The sequence below is a fragment of the Canis lupus genome, chromosome 32 (genome assembly GCF_011100685.1).
Source record: "Canis lupus familiaris isolate Mischka breed German Shepherd chromosome 32, alternate assembly UU_Cfam_GSD_1.0, whole genome shotgun sequence".
NCBI lineage: Eukaryota > Metazoa > Chordata > Mammalia > Carnivora > Canidae > Canis > Canis lupus.
This window is the reverse complement of record NC_049253.1, coordinates 18,311,664-18,331,608: the sequence shown is the minus strand read 5'-3', so window position 1 is coordinate 18,331,608 and position 19,945 is coordinate 18,311,664. Positions and strand designations below refer to the sequence as shown.

Here is a 19,945-nt window from a genome sequence, read left to right as displayed (position 1 = left end):
CTACCTTTGTTATGTTCCAATACAGTGTTGTTTTTTTTTTTTTTTTTTAAGATTTTATTTATTTGTTCATGAGAGACACAGAGAGAAAAAGAGGCAGAGACACAGGCAGAGGGAGAAGCAGGCTCCATGCAGGGCGCCCGACACGGAACTCGATCCCGGAACCCCAGGACCACACCCTGGGCTGAAGGCAACACTAACCGCTGAGCCACCCAGGCTGCCCAATACAGTAGTTTTTAAAATAAGGCATCTCACTCAGTAAGCCAAAACAATGATGAGAGGAAATAATACATTAAAATATTACAAAAGATTACTATTATTATTATTTTTAAGGATTTTATTCATGAGAGACAGAGAGAGAGAGAGGGAGAAGCAGAGACACAGGCAGAGGGAGAAGCAGGCTCCATGCAGGGAGCCCGACGTGGGACTTGATCCTGGGTCTCCAGGATTACTATTATTTAAAAAATATTTTTAAATACCTCAGCAATACTTACAATTGTGATTTTGCCCTTTCTGAGAGGGTTGTGAGGTTGTGACTCCTTCTTGTCAGCAACAGCCTAAGATACAGACTTGTAATGGATGGAATTGTGCCTACTCAAAAGATATGTTCAAGTCCTAATCTCATACCTTTAGATGTGACCTTATTTAGAAATAGGATCTTTGCAAAGGTAATCAGGTTAAGATGAGGTCATGCTGGATTATGATGGATACTAATCCAAAGATCTGTATGCTTATAAGAGGGACACAAACATAGGCAAGGAAGACTGAGGGCAGAAGCCATGTGATTACAAAGCAGATACTGGAGTGATGCAGCTGAATGCCAAGGAAGAGCAAGGATTGCTGGGAACCACCAAAAGCCAAGAGGCTACAAAGGATTCTTCTCTGTAGCCTTCAGAGTGAATATGATCCACTTTGATTTTAAGCTTTTCACCTCCAGAACTATAAGAGAAATAATGTCTATTGTTTTCAGCCACCTGGCTTGTGGTAATTAGTTATGACAGCCTTAGGAAACTAATACAGGGCTTTCAAAATTAGTGACAATTAAACTACACAGTGCCTGTAATGACTTTTCCCCCACATTTCAAAATTAACTTGTGCCTCATTCCATATCAAATAATTTAAGTAAAAGGCATAATATAGTTGACCTCTGAAAAAGAAAGGTTTGAAATGCAGAGTCCACTTACATGGGAAATTTTTTCAACATAGTGCAGTACTGTAAATTTATTTTCTTACAATTTTCTTAACATTTCCTCTAGTTTATTTTAAAAATATAGTATATAGTACATATAACATACAAATATGTGTTAATACACTGTTTATATTATCAGTAAGATTTCTGGTCAATAGTAGGCTATTAAGTTTGGGGACAAAGTTTCACATGTATTTTCAACTATGTGGGGGGTCGGTACCCCTAACCCCCACACTTTTCAAGGGTCAACTGGATTTCATACTACTGAACCATATTTACTCAGGAAAACCTGAACCTTTGAAAAATACAACTTAATACATAAACTTTGATCTTCTAGAATTGTAGGGGCTTTTCTTTATTTATATACCATGCTCTAAGACCTTATTTTAAATGAATAGCTATAATAGATTACTAAGAATAAAGCAACCAAAAGTAAGAGACAGTGAACATCAATACTAAATCTAATGAACTTTCTACCAAATGTGTACATTATCTGAGATGCCAATGAATGAAAAGAACAAAAACTTTATACAAACTCAGTGAAGGCTTCTGAAATCCTACTTTAGCTGTGACAAAGAACAATCACTACTTTAAATGTAAACTGCTCTACATTTACCAGTAGAAAATGAAAACATCTCCTTTTAGCCCCATCTTCCTTTGCCAATGTCCTCATACGAATGCTTAGTTATGGATTTTCGCACTTTCTGAAAATCAAATTCTTAGGGTTGTTCGACACAACCATTTATGCAGATAACACAGATATTTGGCAACTCAGTCCTGTTATTGATAACTGAGAATCATACATGATTGTGGACAGATACAGATATATAGATATATATATACACACACACAATTATATATATTTTTTCATACATGCTTATTTACAGAAAGTTATATTAGCTTGCATATTATATGCTAGTAGACAGATGCACATATAATGAAGTTAACTTTATTCACTTTAAGAACAAATATTTTTTAATAAAAGTACATATAGAAGAAAATGATAGCTAAGAGCTATTTCCTTTTAAATTTAAGACAAAATTGGTTCTCAACAGCCTTTTAAAATAATCTATCCTGAAAAATTAAATTCTGTAATTTAAATAATTTACCATCATTACTGAAATTAAAATACATTAAGGAGATTCTTTACTCTCCAGTGACTGCTTTAGAACCATGAAAGGCATCATAGAGGAGGAACAGAGATGGGCTCCATAGTCCAAAAGAAATAATTTGTTGAGTTTATCAATCTAATACTTTCTAAAATTAACTATATTCCTTTGAAGTAACTGAGTTGAATTAAAAAAAAAAAAGCTGCAAATAGGAGGTAACCTCCCATACAGAACATTTTGGTAGACTTACAGGAGATTTATGAACATCTATCTCCACAACTAAGTAGGCAATAAATCAGAAAGATATTTGATATAAACATAAAAAAAAAAACCCTGAAAGGTCAGAAGGCACATTCTAAAGAATATAATCAAGTAAATAAAAGAGAATGAAAGTTTACCAATAAAGTAAAATTCTCAAGAAACCACTGAGACTTAGAAAGCTACTTTAAAAATTAAACATTTAAATTTTATGCAAAAACAAAAAATACTTCTTATAAGGGCTTTTTATCACTTAGCTGTAAAAAAAGTTTTAAAAATTCACTAACAGAAATGAGAGGAAATAAAATTTTCTTCCAATTAGAATATTCTATGAAGCACCTCATTTTCTCCTAAGTTTTCCTTAAACTAAAAAAACAAAAACTAAAATACAAAACAAAAAACAACAGATGACATTAGTGTGGTATTGAGTTCACTGTAGATTCACTGCTATTTTCTTTATCCTGCTTTTCTTCTTCGTGGGGTGACTCTAGTTCATTTCTGCTATTGTCCTCCTCACTGGAATCACTGTCCAACCCATCTTCAATCCTGGCAGATTTCAGATCATGCGAAGAACTTTCACAGGCTCTGTCTGTGGGTACAGCTCCTTTCCGTTGGGGTAAGATAGTAAAAAATGCTTCTTGCCAGTCTCTGGTTTCCAGATATTCCAGAATAATCTCAAACACTGCAACAAAGACAAATTCCATGCATTTCGTAGCCATGGTTCATTACCATGCTGCATTCTGTATTTTAAAATACATTGCTTTTGCATTTAAAGTGCTAATATGTCCTAATAACTACTCTGTTCATGTCACTTCCTTCTCCTGTGCCATTGTCAGAGTCAATCTGCCCCAAGGCCTTCTAGGCCTGCTATCCCTTCTCTAGCTTTTCCTCAATTCAGTTCAAGAGCACTCAAAGATTTACCATTATCTTTTGTCAATTAGAATCAACAGGCAGGGAGGGATGACCTTTTTCATGTTCTTCCTATTCTTCTTTATCCCTTTCACTTCTTTATCCTTTACATGCTAACATAAACTAGAAACAAACAGGGATCCCTGGGTGGCTCAGTGGTTGAGCATCTGCCTTTGGCTCAGGGCATGATCCCAGGATCCTGGATCAAGTCCAGCATTGGGCTCCCTGAAGGGAGCCTGCTTCTCCTTCTGCCTATGTTTCTACCTCTCTCTCTCTCGTGAATAAATAGACAAAATCTTAAAAAAAAAAAAAAAAAAAAAAGAAAAAAGAAACAAACCAAAAAAGTTAGCATTTATCTCTATTTCTTCTATCTTTCCTACAAAGAGGCACTCACTTTGGGGAGCACACCTTGCCTGCTTTTTTTTTTTCTTACATTAGAGGTAAAGAATATAAATGCTGTCTTCAAGGTATTCTCAGTTTAATATATTGCTCAAGGGCCTAATTTGTATTACTTTATGGGAAAGTAATTTCTATTATCTATCAAAAGTCTTCGAAGAAGTTCATTCCTTGAATGAATAAGTTGATTTATATAATTCCCTAGAGCCTGCTGTAAAGAAAGTGGTTAGCACATAAAAAAAGCCCAATAAATAGTTGTATACTAACAAAAATCTCTACTAAAAAAAAATCTTAAAAAGCAAAACTCCAGGCAAAGACTCAGGTCCAAGAATATCTACTACAATGTTATCTAAAGTAGTAAAAAAGGAAAAAATTCAATGACAGAAGAATGGTTACATTATTGTATATTCAGATGATGGAGTATTATGTAGTCATTAATAATGATTCAATGATAGAAAAATATAATTATAAATGGGGAGGAAACACCCACATTTATAACATTTTATGCAACAGAGTAAAAATCCAATTATATAACAAATAATATTATATAGGCATAAGAAAAGAACTGGAAGGAAACATGTCAAAAAGTTTCTACCAAGTATCTCTAAGTAGTAAAATTATAGCTTATTTTTCTTTATATTTTTCTACATTTCCAATATTTCTAAAATATGCATGTATTATTTCTATATTCAAACAAATGATAAATGATTACATTTTATAATTTTGTCTCCAGCAAGATGCATATTTTCTACTTATCCAAAAGTAATGTTATTTTTCACATTGTTCACTCCAGTATATTTTCATAATCCCCTTATAGCTTACCATGATTAATTGCCAAAACTTTTCTACTATTCATCTTCACAAAATTTCCAAGGGGGAGCTGTGCATGATCAATTCCATGATCTGATGCTTGTTTATATGTGAGTCCCTAAAACAAAGATACTATAACTTGGACTAGAACATTGGTTTATTTTAACTTAAAGTCTATAACAGAATAATTACTTTGTAGAAACGACTTAATTCAGAGAACATTGTCTGACAAAGTGAAGTATGTGTGTATTTACCTGCTAATTTGGAAGCGTTCTTTTGACAATAAGTATCATCAGAATGTTTAGGGCATTTGCTTTAACAAGTTTACAAAGGAGGAAACAAAAGACATGTTTCCTGTCCCATCACAAAGCTCCTCAGTGGAAGAACCATCGGAAAAATCCAACTCATGCCTTTTGAGTCAGATAACTTTTCACCATACCACACTGCCTTTCTCTCAGTTTAAAATACTCAAACTGAATTCCTAGAGAAGCAACATTACCCTTCCCATGAATGTAAAAGACATAAAGATAAAACTATGTTTAATCACATAACATTAAGAGGCACAAATGACAAAGACAAATAAATGAAAACCTGAATTGAAAAAAATTTTAAATTGCTGACAAATTTTATTTTTCCTATCAATTAAAATACTGAATATAAATTTTCTCCTCAAAATTAAAATCCTTAAAGCCTATTCTAAACAGAACTAAAGTAGCCAAAAGACAAAGTACAGGAGAAAGAAGAGCTAGATTTCTTAACCAATAGTTTGCATATTTTAGGGACAAATAATAGACTGAGACAGGTGCTTTTGAAAACAAAATTAATGTAGTTCAGAAAAACATACATCAGAGAAAAAAATCTGATTCCATGCAAATAACAAAATAGAATTGTTCCACTAAGAAAAAAAATTTAAAAAGCTACAGATCATTCTGATAAAAACTCCCTATGATGCTACAGAGCTGCACTGACCAGTTATGGCCACAGGTGTGACTACTTAAGTTTGAACTGCCCAGCAGCCACATGACTACTATAATGGACAAGATGAATATAATGAATATAAATTATTCCACCGTTACAGACAATCTAATTTAGAGTGATGTTATTTAAGAATAATGGATTACTTGATATTCTGCTGACAGTATTTCCTCAGACAATTGGTAAACATGTTTTTACTTGAATTGGGTTGAATTTAGCAGGCTCCAAAGTAGCTGCAAAGTACGAAATAACATTTTCTTTTAGAAAGTTTATTTCTGCAATTTTTCATTCAAATGAGAGTAAGGAGGTGGTGGGAAGAGACAAAAATACATAATATAAGAGAAAAGAAAACACACCCCATGAAAATTGCATATTTAAAATCTTGTATAAATTTATCATTTTGGTATCAGTTTTGGTATAAATTTTACCAATGACCTAGAAATTGATCAGCAGCAGCATCTACCCTCAATATATCATTTAGGCATGTAGGCTCTGGAACAATCTGCTAGTTTCAAATATCTGCTTTCTCACCTACTATTTATTTTAGACTTAGTTTCTCTGTGCCTCCAGTTCATCTGTAAAACATAGAAAATAACAGCACTGACCTCACTGTGTTGTAGGGAGGACAAGCAAATTAGTAATATATGTGAAATGCTTCCTTAGCCAGAAAGCTGGACTGAAATACAGTAGGCACTCGATAAAGATCGACTATCGTTAATACTATTATTACTGTCAAGAAAATTGGCAAGTCCATTTTAAGATTGAGCAAAAGCAAAAATAAAAACTTAAGAGTACCTTGTGATGGTTGTGATCCACTAATCCTCCGATCACATAGGCCTTTGATTCATCTAATTCCTTCAGTACATTAGGTGAGTCTGATGTTAGATAAATCAGGTCTTCTTTCTTTATGAATTCACTATAATGCTCTGGTTTGATGTGGATATCCTTAAAGACACAAGGAGAAAGATGTTATTAATAGGATTTTGTGAAAATTGGCTAAACATGATTATTTTCTTTTCCATAGACAAAGCCACCCAACGCGTATGAAAGGAAGTATGGGGGAATATTTTACAATGTATTATTGAGAACCTACTACTTCAACTCCTCATCAGCTCACACCCCAATTACTTAAGTGGCCTCCTACTGTTATTTCCGTCTCAAGGCTCAGATCCCTCCAATTTGCCTCTAGACACCGATGGCAGACTCACTTTCTAAAAACTTTCAATGTTTTATCTTTACCTGTAGGATAAAACTTAAACCCCTTTACTTAGCAACTCTTTCCTGAATATGGCACTAACCTAGTTTTCTAACTTTATCTTTGTTCCAACAAAACAGATACATTTTTTGTCCACATATCTGCTCATACTATTCTCCGACTAAAGAATGCCTTTTCCAATTACTTCCTCTCCATTTGCATGAATCATCAAAAGGAAAAGACTTATAGATTTAATAAATTCCATGCATCTGTTTCTACAAAGATACACATTTGAAATCTACTCCACCAAAATTATCAGGTCAGAGGTACAAGACTGAATAACAGTTGGCAGTCAAAATTTTGCAAACTACATTGACAGAATAAAGGATGATGCATCGCCAGACTCAGAATGCATTTGCCTAATAATTTGTAAAGAATAAAAAATGAAGGAGACACCTCACCTAAAACGCATAACTTACTAGGTAATAAATAGCCACTTTCCTGGAAAATAGTATTAATGGTATTAATTTGATCAATACTTAATCAGAGCCCTAACAGGGACCTGGGTAGAGACTAGTGAACTCATGATTCTCTGGAAAACTGGTGGTATAAATAACAAATTCAACCAGACACAAAATAACTCAAAGTATGCCTATACTAACTAATTACATTCATTTCTTAGGAAAACAGGCATGAATATAAAACTTGGTAAATATATTGTACTTTAAAACTTAGGAAAGCTTTTGAAAATGTTTCACACTATAGGCTATTATTAAAAGAAAAGCAGGGGCGCCTGGGTGGCTCAGTCAGTTAGGCGTCTGACTCTTGATTTCAAATCAGTCATGATCTCAGGGTCATGAGATCAAGGCCCGCATCAGACTCCATGCTGGGCATGGAGCCACTTAGGATCCTCTCTCTCCCTCTGCCTCTCTAAAACAAAAAACAAAACAAAAAAATAGATGCAGTTATTATGGGATTAGTGAATGTAAGAGGGTAAGTTTGTCACAGTAAGAATCGGCTTTGAGAAAGGAAAAAAAAATAGGACTAACCCAGTACATCTCTGAATAGGGTAAGGTTCTTCAGGGATTAGTTCTAAAGCCAATCTATTAGTCATCTTTCCAAATGAGAATAGTTTAAGTCCAACAGAAAAAAAAATGTGAGCCACGTATGTAATTTTAAATCCTCCAGTAGACACATTAAAAAGTGAAAATAGGTGAAATTGATTTTAATACATTGTACCCAACACAATATACCTTACTGGGGTTTATGTTATTATTATAACATATAATTAATTTTTAAAAAAAATTTCAAGCAGGCATTTTACATTTACATTCTCTCTCTTTGAAATCCAATGTATATTTCACATTTATAGCAGATCTCAATTCAGACCAGTCACATTTCAAGAGTTCAATATTCACATGTGGATAGTGGACACCATATGGGATGGCACAGATTTAGAAAAAATAGAATTTCCAAATTTTAAAGTGATTTCACTCTTATAAATAATGTATCATCAGTTTGCTAGATAAAGATGATATACAGACCTTTAAAATTTTTCCTGTTTTAAAAAATTGTTTTAAAGTTGGTGGTAAAGAACAAACTAAGAGTTGCTGGAGAGGAGGTGGGTAGGGGATGGGCTAGATGGGTGATGGGCATTAAGAAGAGTACTTGTGGTGATGAGCACTAGGTGCTATATTTAGTGATGAATCAATAAAAATTACTGAATTCTACACCTGAAACCAATTTTACCATGTTATCTAACTAGAATTTAAATGAAAAATTTAAATAAAAAGATAAAGTTGGTGAAAAATAAGTGAGATTTAATGAGAGCAGCTATGAACAGGCATTTCACTTTATTTGGCTTCTTCTGCTAGTAACATTAGACTCAGTACAGTGATATACAGGGTTTAAAGGCTGTTGACTCTTATATTTATTGGCAGTATGTAGAACTTAGGTAAAAAATTTAAGCATAAAAATATTTGGAATTATGTGAGAATTAATCTATTTTAATTACCTTCCAGTTGACCCATCCTTTGTCATTTTCATCCATGTTCTTTTTCAACTGGCCTCCATGACTTGTCAAGTAAAACTGATAAAGAGATTGGTGGACATGGAAAGAGAGAGCAAATGACTATTAAAAATCCAACATTTTATTTCTCTTCTATACTCATCTGATCATCAATGAAACATAAAATATATTCATTCTAGAAAAAAAATTTGAGACATGCTTTAAACATACAAAAATAAATGTGTGGTAGAAGTGACATGTTTGGTGTATCTCATAATACAATACCTCAAGTATTCCATCATTTTTTTCCCAGTTTACAAGCAGCTACAATTTGACTTTCCCTTAATACCACTTTTCTACAAACTCCCTACTTTTGCCATCACTGTTTTTTATAAGTCCAAAGTCCTCTTCTTCTTTTTTTTTTTTTTTTTAAAGATTTTATTTATTTATTCATGAGAGAGAGAGAGAGAGGCAGAGACACAGGCAGAGGGAGAAGCAGGCTCCATGCAGGGAGCCTGACGTGGAACTCGATCCCGGGACTCCAGAATCACGCCCTGGGCCAAAGGCAGGCACTAAACCACTACAGGGATCCCCGTAGTCCAAAGTCTTCATAATTTTCCTTTCATTCTAAACCCTGACACCTATTTCAAGCCTAATCGAGGTTGAGAAGAATATAAAATGTAAAAATATAAAAATACTACCACTTAAAAAAAAAATACTACCACTTGATATAATGAATATAAATATCTACCCAGAATATATTAAGAGTTTCTGGTTTTTTTTTTTTTTTTTTTAAAGATTTTATTTATTCATGAGAGACACACACAGAGAGAGAGGGAGGCAGAGACACAGGCAGAGGGAGAAGCAGACCCCAGGCTGGGAGCCCGACGTGGGACTCGATCCCGGGTCTCCAGGATCACACCCTGAGCTGAAGGCGGCGCTAAACCGCTGAGCCACCCGGGCTGCCCGAGTTTCTGGTTTTTAACATCAGGGAGCCAGTGTTAATTTTTAGGTCACTTAGAATTCAAACAAATTCAATAAGAAAAAAGACCCTATCTACTCTTAACAGCAGCCAATCAGTCTAAAGAAGTACCTTTCAAAATGATCACAGACTCAAAATCCTTTAGGTAGAAGTAACTAACCAACAGGTACAATGGCATGCATCAAGCTGGGGGCAGTTCCCTCATTTCCTGGGAGGGAAGGAATTGACAGCTGCGAAACTGGTATAAAAATACATATATATCCTTAAATGAAGATGTTCAACTACACAGGAATGAGGTCAGTGTGTAACAAAACACAATGAGTGTGCAGCATGTGACTAAGAATGACTTGGGAAAAAATGTTGAAAATATTTTCTTTTTGTAGCAAATTAAAATACTTTTCAATTAGGCATTTTGTTCTCTAAGGAAAAGCATCTGTAAAATTCTGGTATAGACAACTGGAATTATCTGTGCATTTTCCCCAGGACGTTTTAAAAGGAAACTGGAAACTGTTTTATTTATTTTTTTTTTTTTATTATTTTTTTTTTTTTATAATAGAGAGAGAGAGAGAGGCAGAGACACAGGCAGAGGGAGAAGCAGGCTCCATGCACCGGGAGCCCGATGTGGGATTCGATCCCGGGTCTCCAGGATCGCGCCCCCGGCCAAAGGCAGGCGCTAAACCGCTGCGCTACCCAGGGATCCCCTGGAAACTGTTTTAAATTCCCCAAACATACCTGCACAGGATGCAGTGCCCGTCGATTTTCTGCATAACATCGCTGAATCTGCTTATGAAGTTTCTTAATGTCCTATAAAAGAGTGTAATTTTTAAAGCAGCATTTTGAAAATCATCTATGGCCATGTCATAGTCTTAGTAGAATAGAATAAGCAGAAGAGAGGGACTAGACAGGTACTTTTTTTTTTCCTCTGGCAATAACAGGTTCTTTCTGATATTTTCCATTCAATTTCTGTAAGTACTAACAATAATTACTTTAAGTAAAGTCAATACTCTGTAACTGATCAATAATTTCAATTTTGTATCCACTGAAAAGGCTAATTCATGAAAATACTCTCTTAAGAGAAAAAAGAAGAAAAACTCTTAGAGCCATACTATTGCTATTTTCATAATTTACTAATGGTTTGTAAAGTAAGTGAAGCATACTCCTTTCACTAAAATTGTTCAGACAACCAGTTTTCTCAAACTACTAAAATAAGAAATAATTCTATTAAACTAATTACATTTCTTACTTTCTTCTTCTGGTTAGGACAAATAGCAAAAACACTCCTGGATCTTTATGATTAATATGCTGTTACTGAGTCATATAATCTAATTATGGTATCTGTCTCTCTCTTCTATACATAAAAATAGAGCAATTTATTAGCTAGTTTAACTTAGGGAGCATGATCTTGAAAAATTTTAAGATGCATTTTAGTATATAAATTTACATCAAAGTGATATTACCTCTTAAAGCAAGAATTAGTCACCCTACTTTGCCTACAGGATTTTCCTGACAATGATTCATGATACCTTTAATACCATTAGGCTGTCAAAACTGCAGTCAATGATAAGGCGGAGTGTGCTGTGAACAACATCTCTTCGGATACGTTTTCTGTCATTTCCATCTAAGTTTGATTCCAGTTGACACTGTCGCTCTAATTGTTTTCTTTTGCGTTTTTCCTTTCGCTTTTGTCTAAAATCAGGAATTGAAACTTTTTGTTGTTATTTACATATTCAGATATTTACAACTCTTCTAAATAGACAAAAAATATATATTTTTTTAAATTAGCAGGCTGAACCACATCAAACTACCACTTTTGTGGGTCAAATATCAGTAATTTTATATGGTCCATCTAAAAGCTTTAGGTAGAAAGAAAATGATTTTGCAAAAACATAGTATTTTCTACACAAACCCTTATGACTATTAATTTCATTTATTATTGCTATTACCCTATACTAAGACTTTATGAAATACTGAATTTTAGACTTAAAGAATTTTTATTTTTATCATTCTTCTCCTATATGATTTTCAAATCACATTAGAATATAAAAAAAGCAAAGTAAAAGTGTTTTTTAAAAAAAACATACATTTTCTATAATCTACATCAACTATAGTTTATTTCTCTTCAATATGTTGGCATTATACAATAACACCTTCAGTTTAACTGCTCTCACCAAAACAATGGTTTTTCTAGCAAAATCAATGTTAGGCTCGAATTTGATCTGAGGTGGTTATTTTTGTTCTATATCTAGGACATGGATGCTAACTATATCCCTTATCTAAGTCAGTTATTTCAGAAACTGTGCTGCTACTCACAATAGGTTCTGGGTGAGAAAAAGTGTAGTGTAAATCCACCTAGACTGAATAAATACAGTTTTAACATCCAATTGACAGTGCTAGCTAACAACATACATAGCCCAAATTTTAATTAACACAATTACTTCTGATGTGGCTATACAAAGTTCAACACTCCTGAATGGGGTAGCATATACGTGTTTTGAAACATACTTGCGGAGTTCTCGTTGTTCTTCCCACTGTTTCTGTTTAATTAGCTTCTTCATCTGTCGTTTAGATATTGGTTCTAACTGTTCACCTAATCTTGGCTTCTGGCTCTTCTCTTGATCTTCACTTAAACTTTGCTTTCTTTCAACATTAGAAGACTCAATAAATGCTGGCAACATTTCAGAGGACATTATTTGATGCCTCTGAAAAAATTGAAAAGCAACTTTTAACATGAACAGGTAAGTTACACACACACACACACACACACATACACACACATACACACGCATGCAAAAAGTAAAAAAAAAAAAAGACCAATAGATGTGATTAAGATTAAAATTAAATCCTATCAATAACAAATAAAAATATAAATTTAGATAATTTAATGTCATTTACTGGAAAAAAAATCATTTGACTAAATAGGGTGTTTTTGCATATACTATTAGCAGTCATGGCACAATTTTTCCAGGTTACACAGAGCTTTAAAATGTCATGATACCCTTTGACCCAATAACTTATTTCCTCACAATAAATCCCTGTAAATGAATCAGAAATATATACAAAATTAATGCGAAAAGATATATGTACTGCAGTATAATTTTTAACAATGAAAAATTAGACTACTTGAATGTCAGCAGAAGGTAGGTGTAAATAAATTACACTTCATCTGTAACATGGGCTGGGAATACTAAGCATCCAGTAAAAATCATATTTCCTAAAATTATTTAGTGATAAAGGGAAATGGTTATGCTAACTAAAAAAAATAAAAACAGAAAACAATATATATTATGTCCAACTTTGTTTTAAAAAGAATATGTATGCATAAGCATATGTAATTCTTACTCATGACTCTTCTTGAACTTTCTGTATTTTATATAATTAAAATATATTGTTTTGTAAAAGAAAAAATACTTTTAAAAAAGTGATAGGAAGCATCTTTTTTTTTTGGAAGCATCTTTTTTTTTAAGCTGTCATTAATGCTACAGTACAAGAGAAATGTTACTTTTATTATCTGAGTGTATACTCAGAAATGATTTTTGACAAAAGATATGCTACAGATTTATATATTTTGGACAATGAAAAAAACAACAAATTTGGTTTCCTCTCAGTATATTTCACTGTAATATGTAATTATAAATATCTACATTATGATGGCTAGAAAATAAAATACATAAGCTGATCTTAAAATTAGTCATGAAATGTGTAGGACCATCTCAAACATATTTAATTGGATTAACTACCCACAACTTTATTGTCTAGAACTAAACTTACCTTTGGATTAGGAAAGGGCTAAAAATACTGATTTCTTTTGTCTTGAATAGATTAATAACACTACAACTTAAAAATTTACGGATTTATCCCTAGCAAAGTCTAAGCATGAAGCTTGCCAATATTCTATTGGTTTTAAAGAAAATTCTATGATTCTCCTTTCTTAAAGAGATAGCTAACAAGTCTGTGCAGAGAAGCTAACATCTAAGAGAAAAAAATCTCAACAATTCAGATAATGGAAAGGACAAAACCTTGCAGAACATAATTTAAGCAGTAGTTTTATTATATGATTCTTGCTTTCTTTAAAAGTGTAATGTAACAGGCAGGATACAGAAGGATAACTAAGCAAACACAAAGTTTACCAAATTTAACTGAAAGATGAATCTTACGGTGTGTATTTTGGTAGCTACACAAAAGTCCTGGCATTTTGCTAGGTCACATATTACTGAGGGGGAAAGAACCATCCAGCAATCTAAGAGTTCACAAGTTTTCCTTATATCATTAACCAAACAGTATTCTTAGTTTGGGGAAAATATCTCCTAGAAATGACAATTTGATTTTACACTGGAAACTGCCTATGGGCACAGATGATGTCTGCTTTTGCCTAACATTATATTGCCACATTACATTACTAACATAGTACCTGGCGCTTAGTAGATGCTTATTATATATTTGTGGAATAAATGAGTGATTACAACAGATTTTAGAAAGTAATGAAAGTGGTTATAGCAAACTTTTATTAATTCTTACTGGGCTAAAAAGTATTATCTAATTAAATCCTTAAAATAATCCTATGAGGTAGACAGCATCATGTCTACTTTACAAAGAAAGAAGGCACTGTGAGATAAAAGAACTTGCCCCAAATTACAAAAGTACTAATTAATCCCTAAAAACAGGCACCTAGAACAAATCTCGGACAAAGGAGGTCCTCAAAATACTTGCTGCGTGAAAAGACAAATGAAGTGATGGAGCTAAGATTCAAACCCAGATTCAACTCTACTCTCCCCTAGACATCCAAAATCTTATTTAGAATATGAGGGTTTCCAAAGAATGTAAAAGAGCTGTGTTGCTTTACCCCTGATGTTGGAGGATTCAGAGAACACTGTGTCACTCAAAGAGAAGAAAAAATAGCTCCGGTTCTATTCCTATGCTACTGAATACAAAAATGGGACAGACTTCCTAGAGATAGTTGCCAAAAGTTCATGTGTTGAGGCATCCTCTCAATTGTAAAATACATGACAACAGTAGATAAAATACAAAAGGCAACAAAAAAGGTATAGCCTCTCTCAAAACCAAAAACAAGAACTAAAATAGGTACTATTCCTGCTGAGTCGGCCATGTAAAGGCAGCGGGGTGGGGGTGGGGGTGGGGGGGTAGTTTCCTCCTAGCTTTAAAGAGGATGGAAGAGGGCTGTAGCCCAGGTGGCTCAGTGGTTTAGCGCCGCATTCGGCCTGGGGCCTGGAGACCCGGGATCGAGTCCCATGTTGGGCTCCCTGCATGGAGCCTGCTTCACCCTCTGCCTGTGTCTCTGCCTCTCTCTCTCTGTATCTCTCATGAATAAATAAATAAAAGCTTAAAAAAAAAAAAAAAAAGAGGATGGAAGATAGCAGACAGGTTAAAAAATATATTTCTTTATTTTATTATTTTTTTAAAATATATTTCTTTAAAGGTTTATTTGAGAGAGAGGGAGAGAGAGAAGCTACATGGGGGACAGGGTGGGGGGGTGGGGGGGCAGGGCAGGGAGAGGGACAGAGGGAAAGGGAGAGAAGTAAGTTCCTGGCTAAGCGTGGAGCTTTATGCACAGCTCAATCTCACAACCTTGAGATCATGACCTGAGCCAAAATCAAGCGTCGGATACTGAACAGACTGAGCCCCTCCCATTCCAGGTGCCCTTAGCAGAGGGTTTAAGGTGAACCCTTAAACTAATGTTGGGGGGGAGGCTCCCCTTTCCATGAAGAAAGTCTGAAAACAGGTGAAATTGAGACTAGTGGCTTATACCACACTGGTCACCTGGGGAAACCTGAAGGAAGCAGACACAGCTTCTCAGTTACAAGGGCCAAACCAGAAGATGACATATGAACTTAGAACACTACAGGATTAGAATTCTGAATCATCTATGTAAGCTGTGTTGTGGAATGAAGCATGTAACAGGGCCATGGGTAGGAGCATTTACAAAATCAGCAGCAGATAGAGAGATGGTTTGGAGAGAGGAAGTGATAATTCCATCAGAGGACCATGCAAAGTTACAAAAAAGACAGAAATGAGAAAAACCCAACAAAATCAACAATCAGGAGATAAGTTCACTCTACACAAACTGAAAACAATAGGGACACTTGGATGGCTTAGCGGTTTTGCGCCTGCCTTCAGCCCAGGGTGTGATCCTGGAGTCCCGGGATCGAGTCCCACATCGGGCTCCCTGCATGGAGCCTACTTCTCCCTCTGCCTCTGTCTCTGCCTCTCTGTCTCTCCCGAATAAAATCTTAAAAAAAAAAAAAAATCACTTTTATTTTACTTCCTTTACATACATAGAACATTAAATAGAAGTCAGCAATGCATATATGCAAAACAGTACATGGGAGAGAAAACAAGTTAAGCCTATTTACCACGCTAAGTGTGTAAACTTAAAAGCACAATTAAAATTCACAGGAAACAAAAAACTGATGTCTTCATAAAACAATGCCTAATATTCCAAAAGGGAACACTTCCGTTCATCAGTGGCATCGTATTTTGCTAGTTCTTTATTCTGTTAAAAAAAACTTCCAGTGTTGATTGGCTCTATAATGCGAAAATTAAAAAAAAAAAAAAAAAAAAAAAAAAGCAATATAGAAATGTTTTACAACTCGTGTACACCAGGGGGAGCTTTGGCCTTTCCTATCTAAAAAGTCTAAGTCAAATTTAACTTGGCTTATCACTGCATAATGTTTTTAAACAGCCTATCAAATACAAGGAAAGGTCATGAGCTAGCTGACATTTTCATTATTTTAAAAGCTATTTCCAATTAAGAAAATGCCCTGCAGCAAGTGAATTTTTTAAGCTCTGATAAGCTAGATACTAGCTTGAGAGCCAATATAGTACTGCTTACATCGCACTTTACATACAAAAGATATGTACCAACTCCCACTTGCTATACCATTCGACAAGCATTTCACTAGCTTGTTCAGACTACCTGAAGCAAAACGTGGCATTCTCTTTTACTAGGTATACCTTGCTTTTTAAAGTTTCTGCCACGGTGTAAACTCCGCTACGGTTTTGTGTTCCTCCCTCACATGCAGTGACACGGTCCATTCTCACTTATTCAACCATGTTCAACAAATACTTAAGAACAATATTTTGTAGCAATTATAGAAATATTTGTTATGAAATTTAACACAGAATTTTTTGCAAGGTTGGTCAATTTAGTCACAGAAACAGGCTATCAGGTGGTCCTGATAAAACCAATACTGGATAAAGGCGACTAAGGTCATTTGGTGTGAGACAAGTTTAAAAAAAAAAAAAAAAAAAAGAGGCATCTCAATCTTCCCTGTATTTGCAGTTCTCAGCACAGCTTCCAGCAGGGAACACACACAAACATCAGTGAATAGCCAAAACAAAACAAGACAAAACAAAAAAACTCAACTTTTATGATTTGGGTTGGGCTAAATAAACAGTCTTCATAATTTATGACAGAGCCTCCCTTCCTGAAAGATGCAAACGAATGTTGGAATAACTGCAAAATGGCATTAAGTGACCTGACTTAATTAAGGGAAAGAAAGAAAACAACAACAACAAAAAAAAAACAAAAACAAAAAACAAAAACCTTTTTGAAAGGCGCCGGCCCCGTCCCCGCAGTATCGGAAGCGCCTGATTCAGCCGTCAGGCCCCGTGGGAGGATCAGGCTGGGACCCGGGGAGATGGGGAAGAATGAAAAACAACCAAAACGAAAAGGGAGAAAGTCGTCTGCTGCTATCCTCTGTATAGCTCCAGAAAAACTGCCGAATTTTAACACTTTAAACATTTCACTGAAATCAACGCCTCGGTCCTCCTTAAAAACTATCCTGGGCTCACCACCATGGGGCCTACAGCACCTGCAGCACCTTTCGGCGGGCCTCTAGGGCACACGGCGCCCAGCCAGCCCCTCCCTCGTCGGAGAAAGGAGAGGAGGCCGATGGCAAAACCTAAAGCGGCTGCTCACGGTCTCTCGCCACCAAGTGGCAGAACCACAGCTCGTCCTCCAGCCTCTCAGAGTCTAGATTTCCCTCTCCCTTCATTATTTGGAAACTCACACTCTTCATACACTAGGGACCGGATCCCGACCCCCAAACAAACGCCGACCGGAGGCGCCCCCACAGCGCGTGGGTAGGGCCTCGCCTCCCTCTCGCCTCCAGGCACCCGCCTACGGACGCACTGGAGGAGGGATTAAACCGCAGCCAGCCAATCAGGGAGCTGCTTGGCGCCGGGGACGCGCTCTATCTGACATCACTTCCTCTGCGAACTGGGTCGCGCCGCTTCCACAGCCCCACTCCCCTGTCCCCCGGAAGCCGTGTGGCTAGTGGAGGCTGGCACTTGCAAGAGCCTCTTTTGCGCCCAGAGAAGACCAGAGAGTAGGCAAACGCCAGCGGCAGTGCCAGGTGACTTACCGAGCTGAGGAGTTGTCAGGGAACCGAGAGCACCAACACAGAGCCTTCTCCTAGTGGTCTTGCTACGGCTCACGAATCTTCCCTAGGGAACTTCAACTCCCAGAGGCAGGGACGGTAGCTACGCGTAGGAGACGGCGACGCTTACGCCTTTACGTCATCGAACTGCGCCACGTTTGGACCCGCAGTGGAAGAAAGGGGAGGGAGTTCATGTTGGGCGGAGTTGGAGTTTTTGGAGTGGGGGTGAGGGGTAGTTACGGTGATGTCTGTTTTTCCACCTCCAAGCAAGTGTGTATTTGCAGGCACGTGTTCATTTATATCTTCCTTTGGGGACGAGGGCGGTGTTAAGACACACTTACTCTTAAAAATGTTTAATTCGAGTCCACGGTGGAGGGCTCTTTAATTCTCTATGATGATGAGATGAAAGGAAAGCATAGCTGTGCCTAAACTATAATGTGTGCAGAAGAAAGTTGTCGGTATCACACGGTTGCACGCGACTCAAATGAAAAATCGAATTTTAAGAAGGAGTCAAACTCGCAGTAAGATGCACTTAAATCTAGACTGCTTAAACGTTTTTATTAAAACTATAGTCCTAAATCTTATTCGCCATTCATTCCTTGAACTGTTTTTCCTATGCTGTTTTGCAAAACATCATGTGACATTTCATTGTTCCTAATACATGACCTTATATGATCTTTTTTGCTATATATAGAGCAAGTCAACTGAGGGACAACTGAAACATAATCTAGTAGACTGTCGTTTTCTATTTAGCTTTTGTTTTGGCCTACTTCTAATAGGTAATTACTACGGAATTTGAAGATAAGAATGAGATTTGAGTGGATGAATTAGAAGACTGCCACATTGGTACGGGAAGAATTGTGAAGTAAATTACTCTTGATATTTGAAAACATATTTGAGCCTGTTTAAAGGTTTTAATAAACAAAATTAAATGCAGGATTTGAGTTCTCTAGTCAGAAAACTGAAATCATTTTTGCTTTAAACCCTCAAATTTTACTTGAAAAGCTGTGTCAGCTATAACATTGTTGTGGGTCACTCCCTATTTCTTCCTCGTCTTAAATCTAAAAGATCTCCTGGCTGAACATTGACAACAAAGTCTGGATCCATTTCTGATGTTAGTAGGGCATCTTTTTTTCAGCTGCCTCTATATCAGGCTAAAGAGTAGCTGAGGGAGGATTAGTAATTGGATATGTAGCCCTTCACATGTAGGTCATTAAACTCAAGCTGGCATAGTGACATGCCATATTTTTCAGCAGCTGTTCAGTGCCTCTCAGGATTCTGATTATGAGTAATTACATATTTTTCAGTGTTAATATTTGGCATCCTTATATATTTAAAGCAGAATTTTTGAAGTTACCTTAAAAATTCATATTGTCATCGTGGAGCCAATAAGTTTTCTTTTGATACAGCCACTTTAACTTTACAGTCTAACTTTTACAGGTACAAATATTTAAGTGGTTCTACTATCAGTACAAAGCAAGCACCAAGAAAAGTGCCAGCAAGAAGAGGGGGGAGATTTAATCAGAAATTGAAGTATAATATAGACTGTACTTGAAAGTAAATTCATGATAGGAAATAATCTTATTTTCATTGAATTGTATAACTTCATGTATTTGTTCATGAGACACATTCATTGAGTTCATGTTTTTGTCTTAGTACTGTTGATGCAAAGATAACTAAATCATAATCTCTGTCCTTGTAAGAATCCATCAACTGGTGAG

At 35.8% G+C, this 19,945-nt stretch overlaps 3 protein-coding genes across 8 annotated transcripts in view; 2 read left to right on the top strand and 1 right to left on the bottom strand.

The window, feature by feature from the left end:
• Positions 1 to 9,024, top strand: part of C32H4orf17 (chromosome 32 C4orf17 homolog) — a 55,538-nt gene extending 46,514 nt beyond the window's left edge. Inside the window, exon 10 of the mRNA XM_038582047.1 lies at positions 8,860 to 9,024. The gene's annotated coding sequence lies outside the window, so the exon portion shown is untranslated. The remainder of the gene's footprint in view (positions 1 to 8,859) is intronic.
• TRMT10A (tRNA methyltransferase 10A) lies at positions 1,238 to 18,802 on the bottom strand. 6 transcript variants are annotated; one of them, XM_038582052.1, is made up of 9 exons: positions 17,856 to 17,973; positions 17,210 to 17,270; positions 12,331 to 12,527; positions 11,352 to 11,514; positions 10,561 to 10,632; positions 8,853 to 8,927; positions 6,439 to 6,588; positions 4,681 to 4,786; positions 1,238 to 3,235 (listed from the first exon to the last, which is right to left on the bottom strand). In XM_038582052.1, exons 3-9 carry the CDS (start codon positions 12,513 to 12,515, stop codon positions 2,967 to 2,969), a joined length of 1,020 nt encoding a protein of 339 aa, XP_038437980.1. In that variant the 5' UTR covers positions 12,516 to 12,527; positions 17,210 to 17,270; positions 17,856 to 17,973; the 3' UTR covers positions 1,238 to 2,966. The 6 variants fall into 6 exon arrangements, with proteins under 6 accessions (XP_038437980.1, XP_038437981.1, XP_038437979.1 ...); XM_038582053.1 differs by lacking the exon at positions 17,210 to 17,270 and adding an exon at positions 17,390 to 17,468 and having other exon boundaries at positions 17,856 to 17,873; XM_038582051.1 differs by lacking the exons at positions 17,210 to 17,270; positions 17,856 to 17,973 and adding an exon at positions 18,210 to 18,802.
• MTTP (microsomal triglyceride transfer protein) overlaps positions 18,074 to 19,945 on the top strand; it is a 56,592-nt gene continuing 54,720 nt past the window's right edge. Inside the window, exon 1 of the mRNA XM_038582043.1 lies at positions 18,074 to 18,200. The gene's annotated coding sequence lies outside the window, so the exon portion shown is untranslated. The remainder of the gene's footprint in view (positions 18,201 to 19,945) is intronic.

Bases quoted from the DNA above. Each gene is read 5' to 3' on its own strand.
- TRMT10A (XM_038582049.1), bottom strand. The intron at 11,515-12,330 runs GTATGTTTCAAA...TCCTGATTTTAG, and splicing joins GAACAACGAGAACTCCGCAA to ACAAAAGCGAAAGGAAAAAC. The intron at 3,236-4,680 runs GTAAGCTATAAG...TCTTTGTTGCAG, and splicing joins AGTTTTGGCAATTAATCATG to TGTTTGAGATTATTCTGGAA.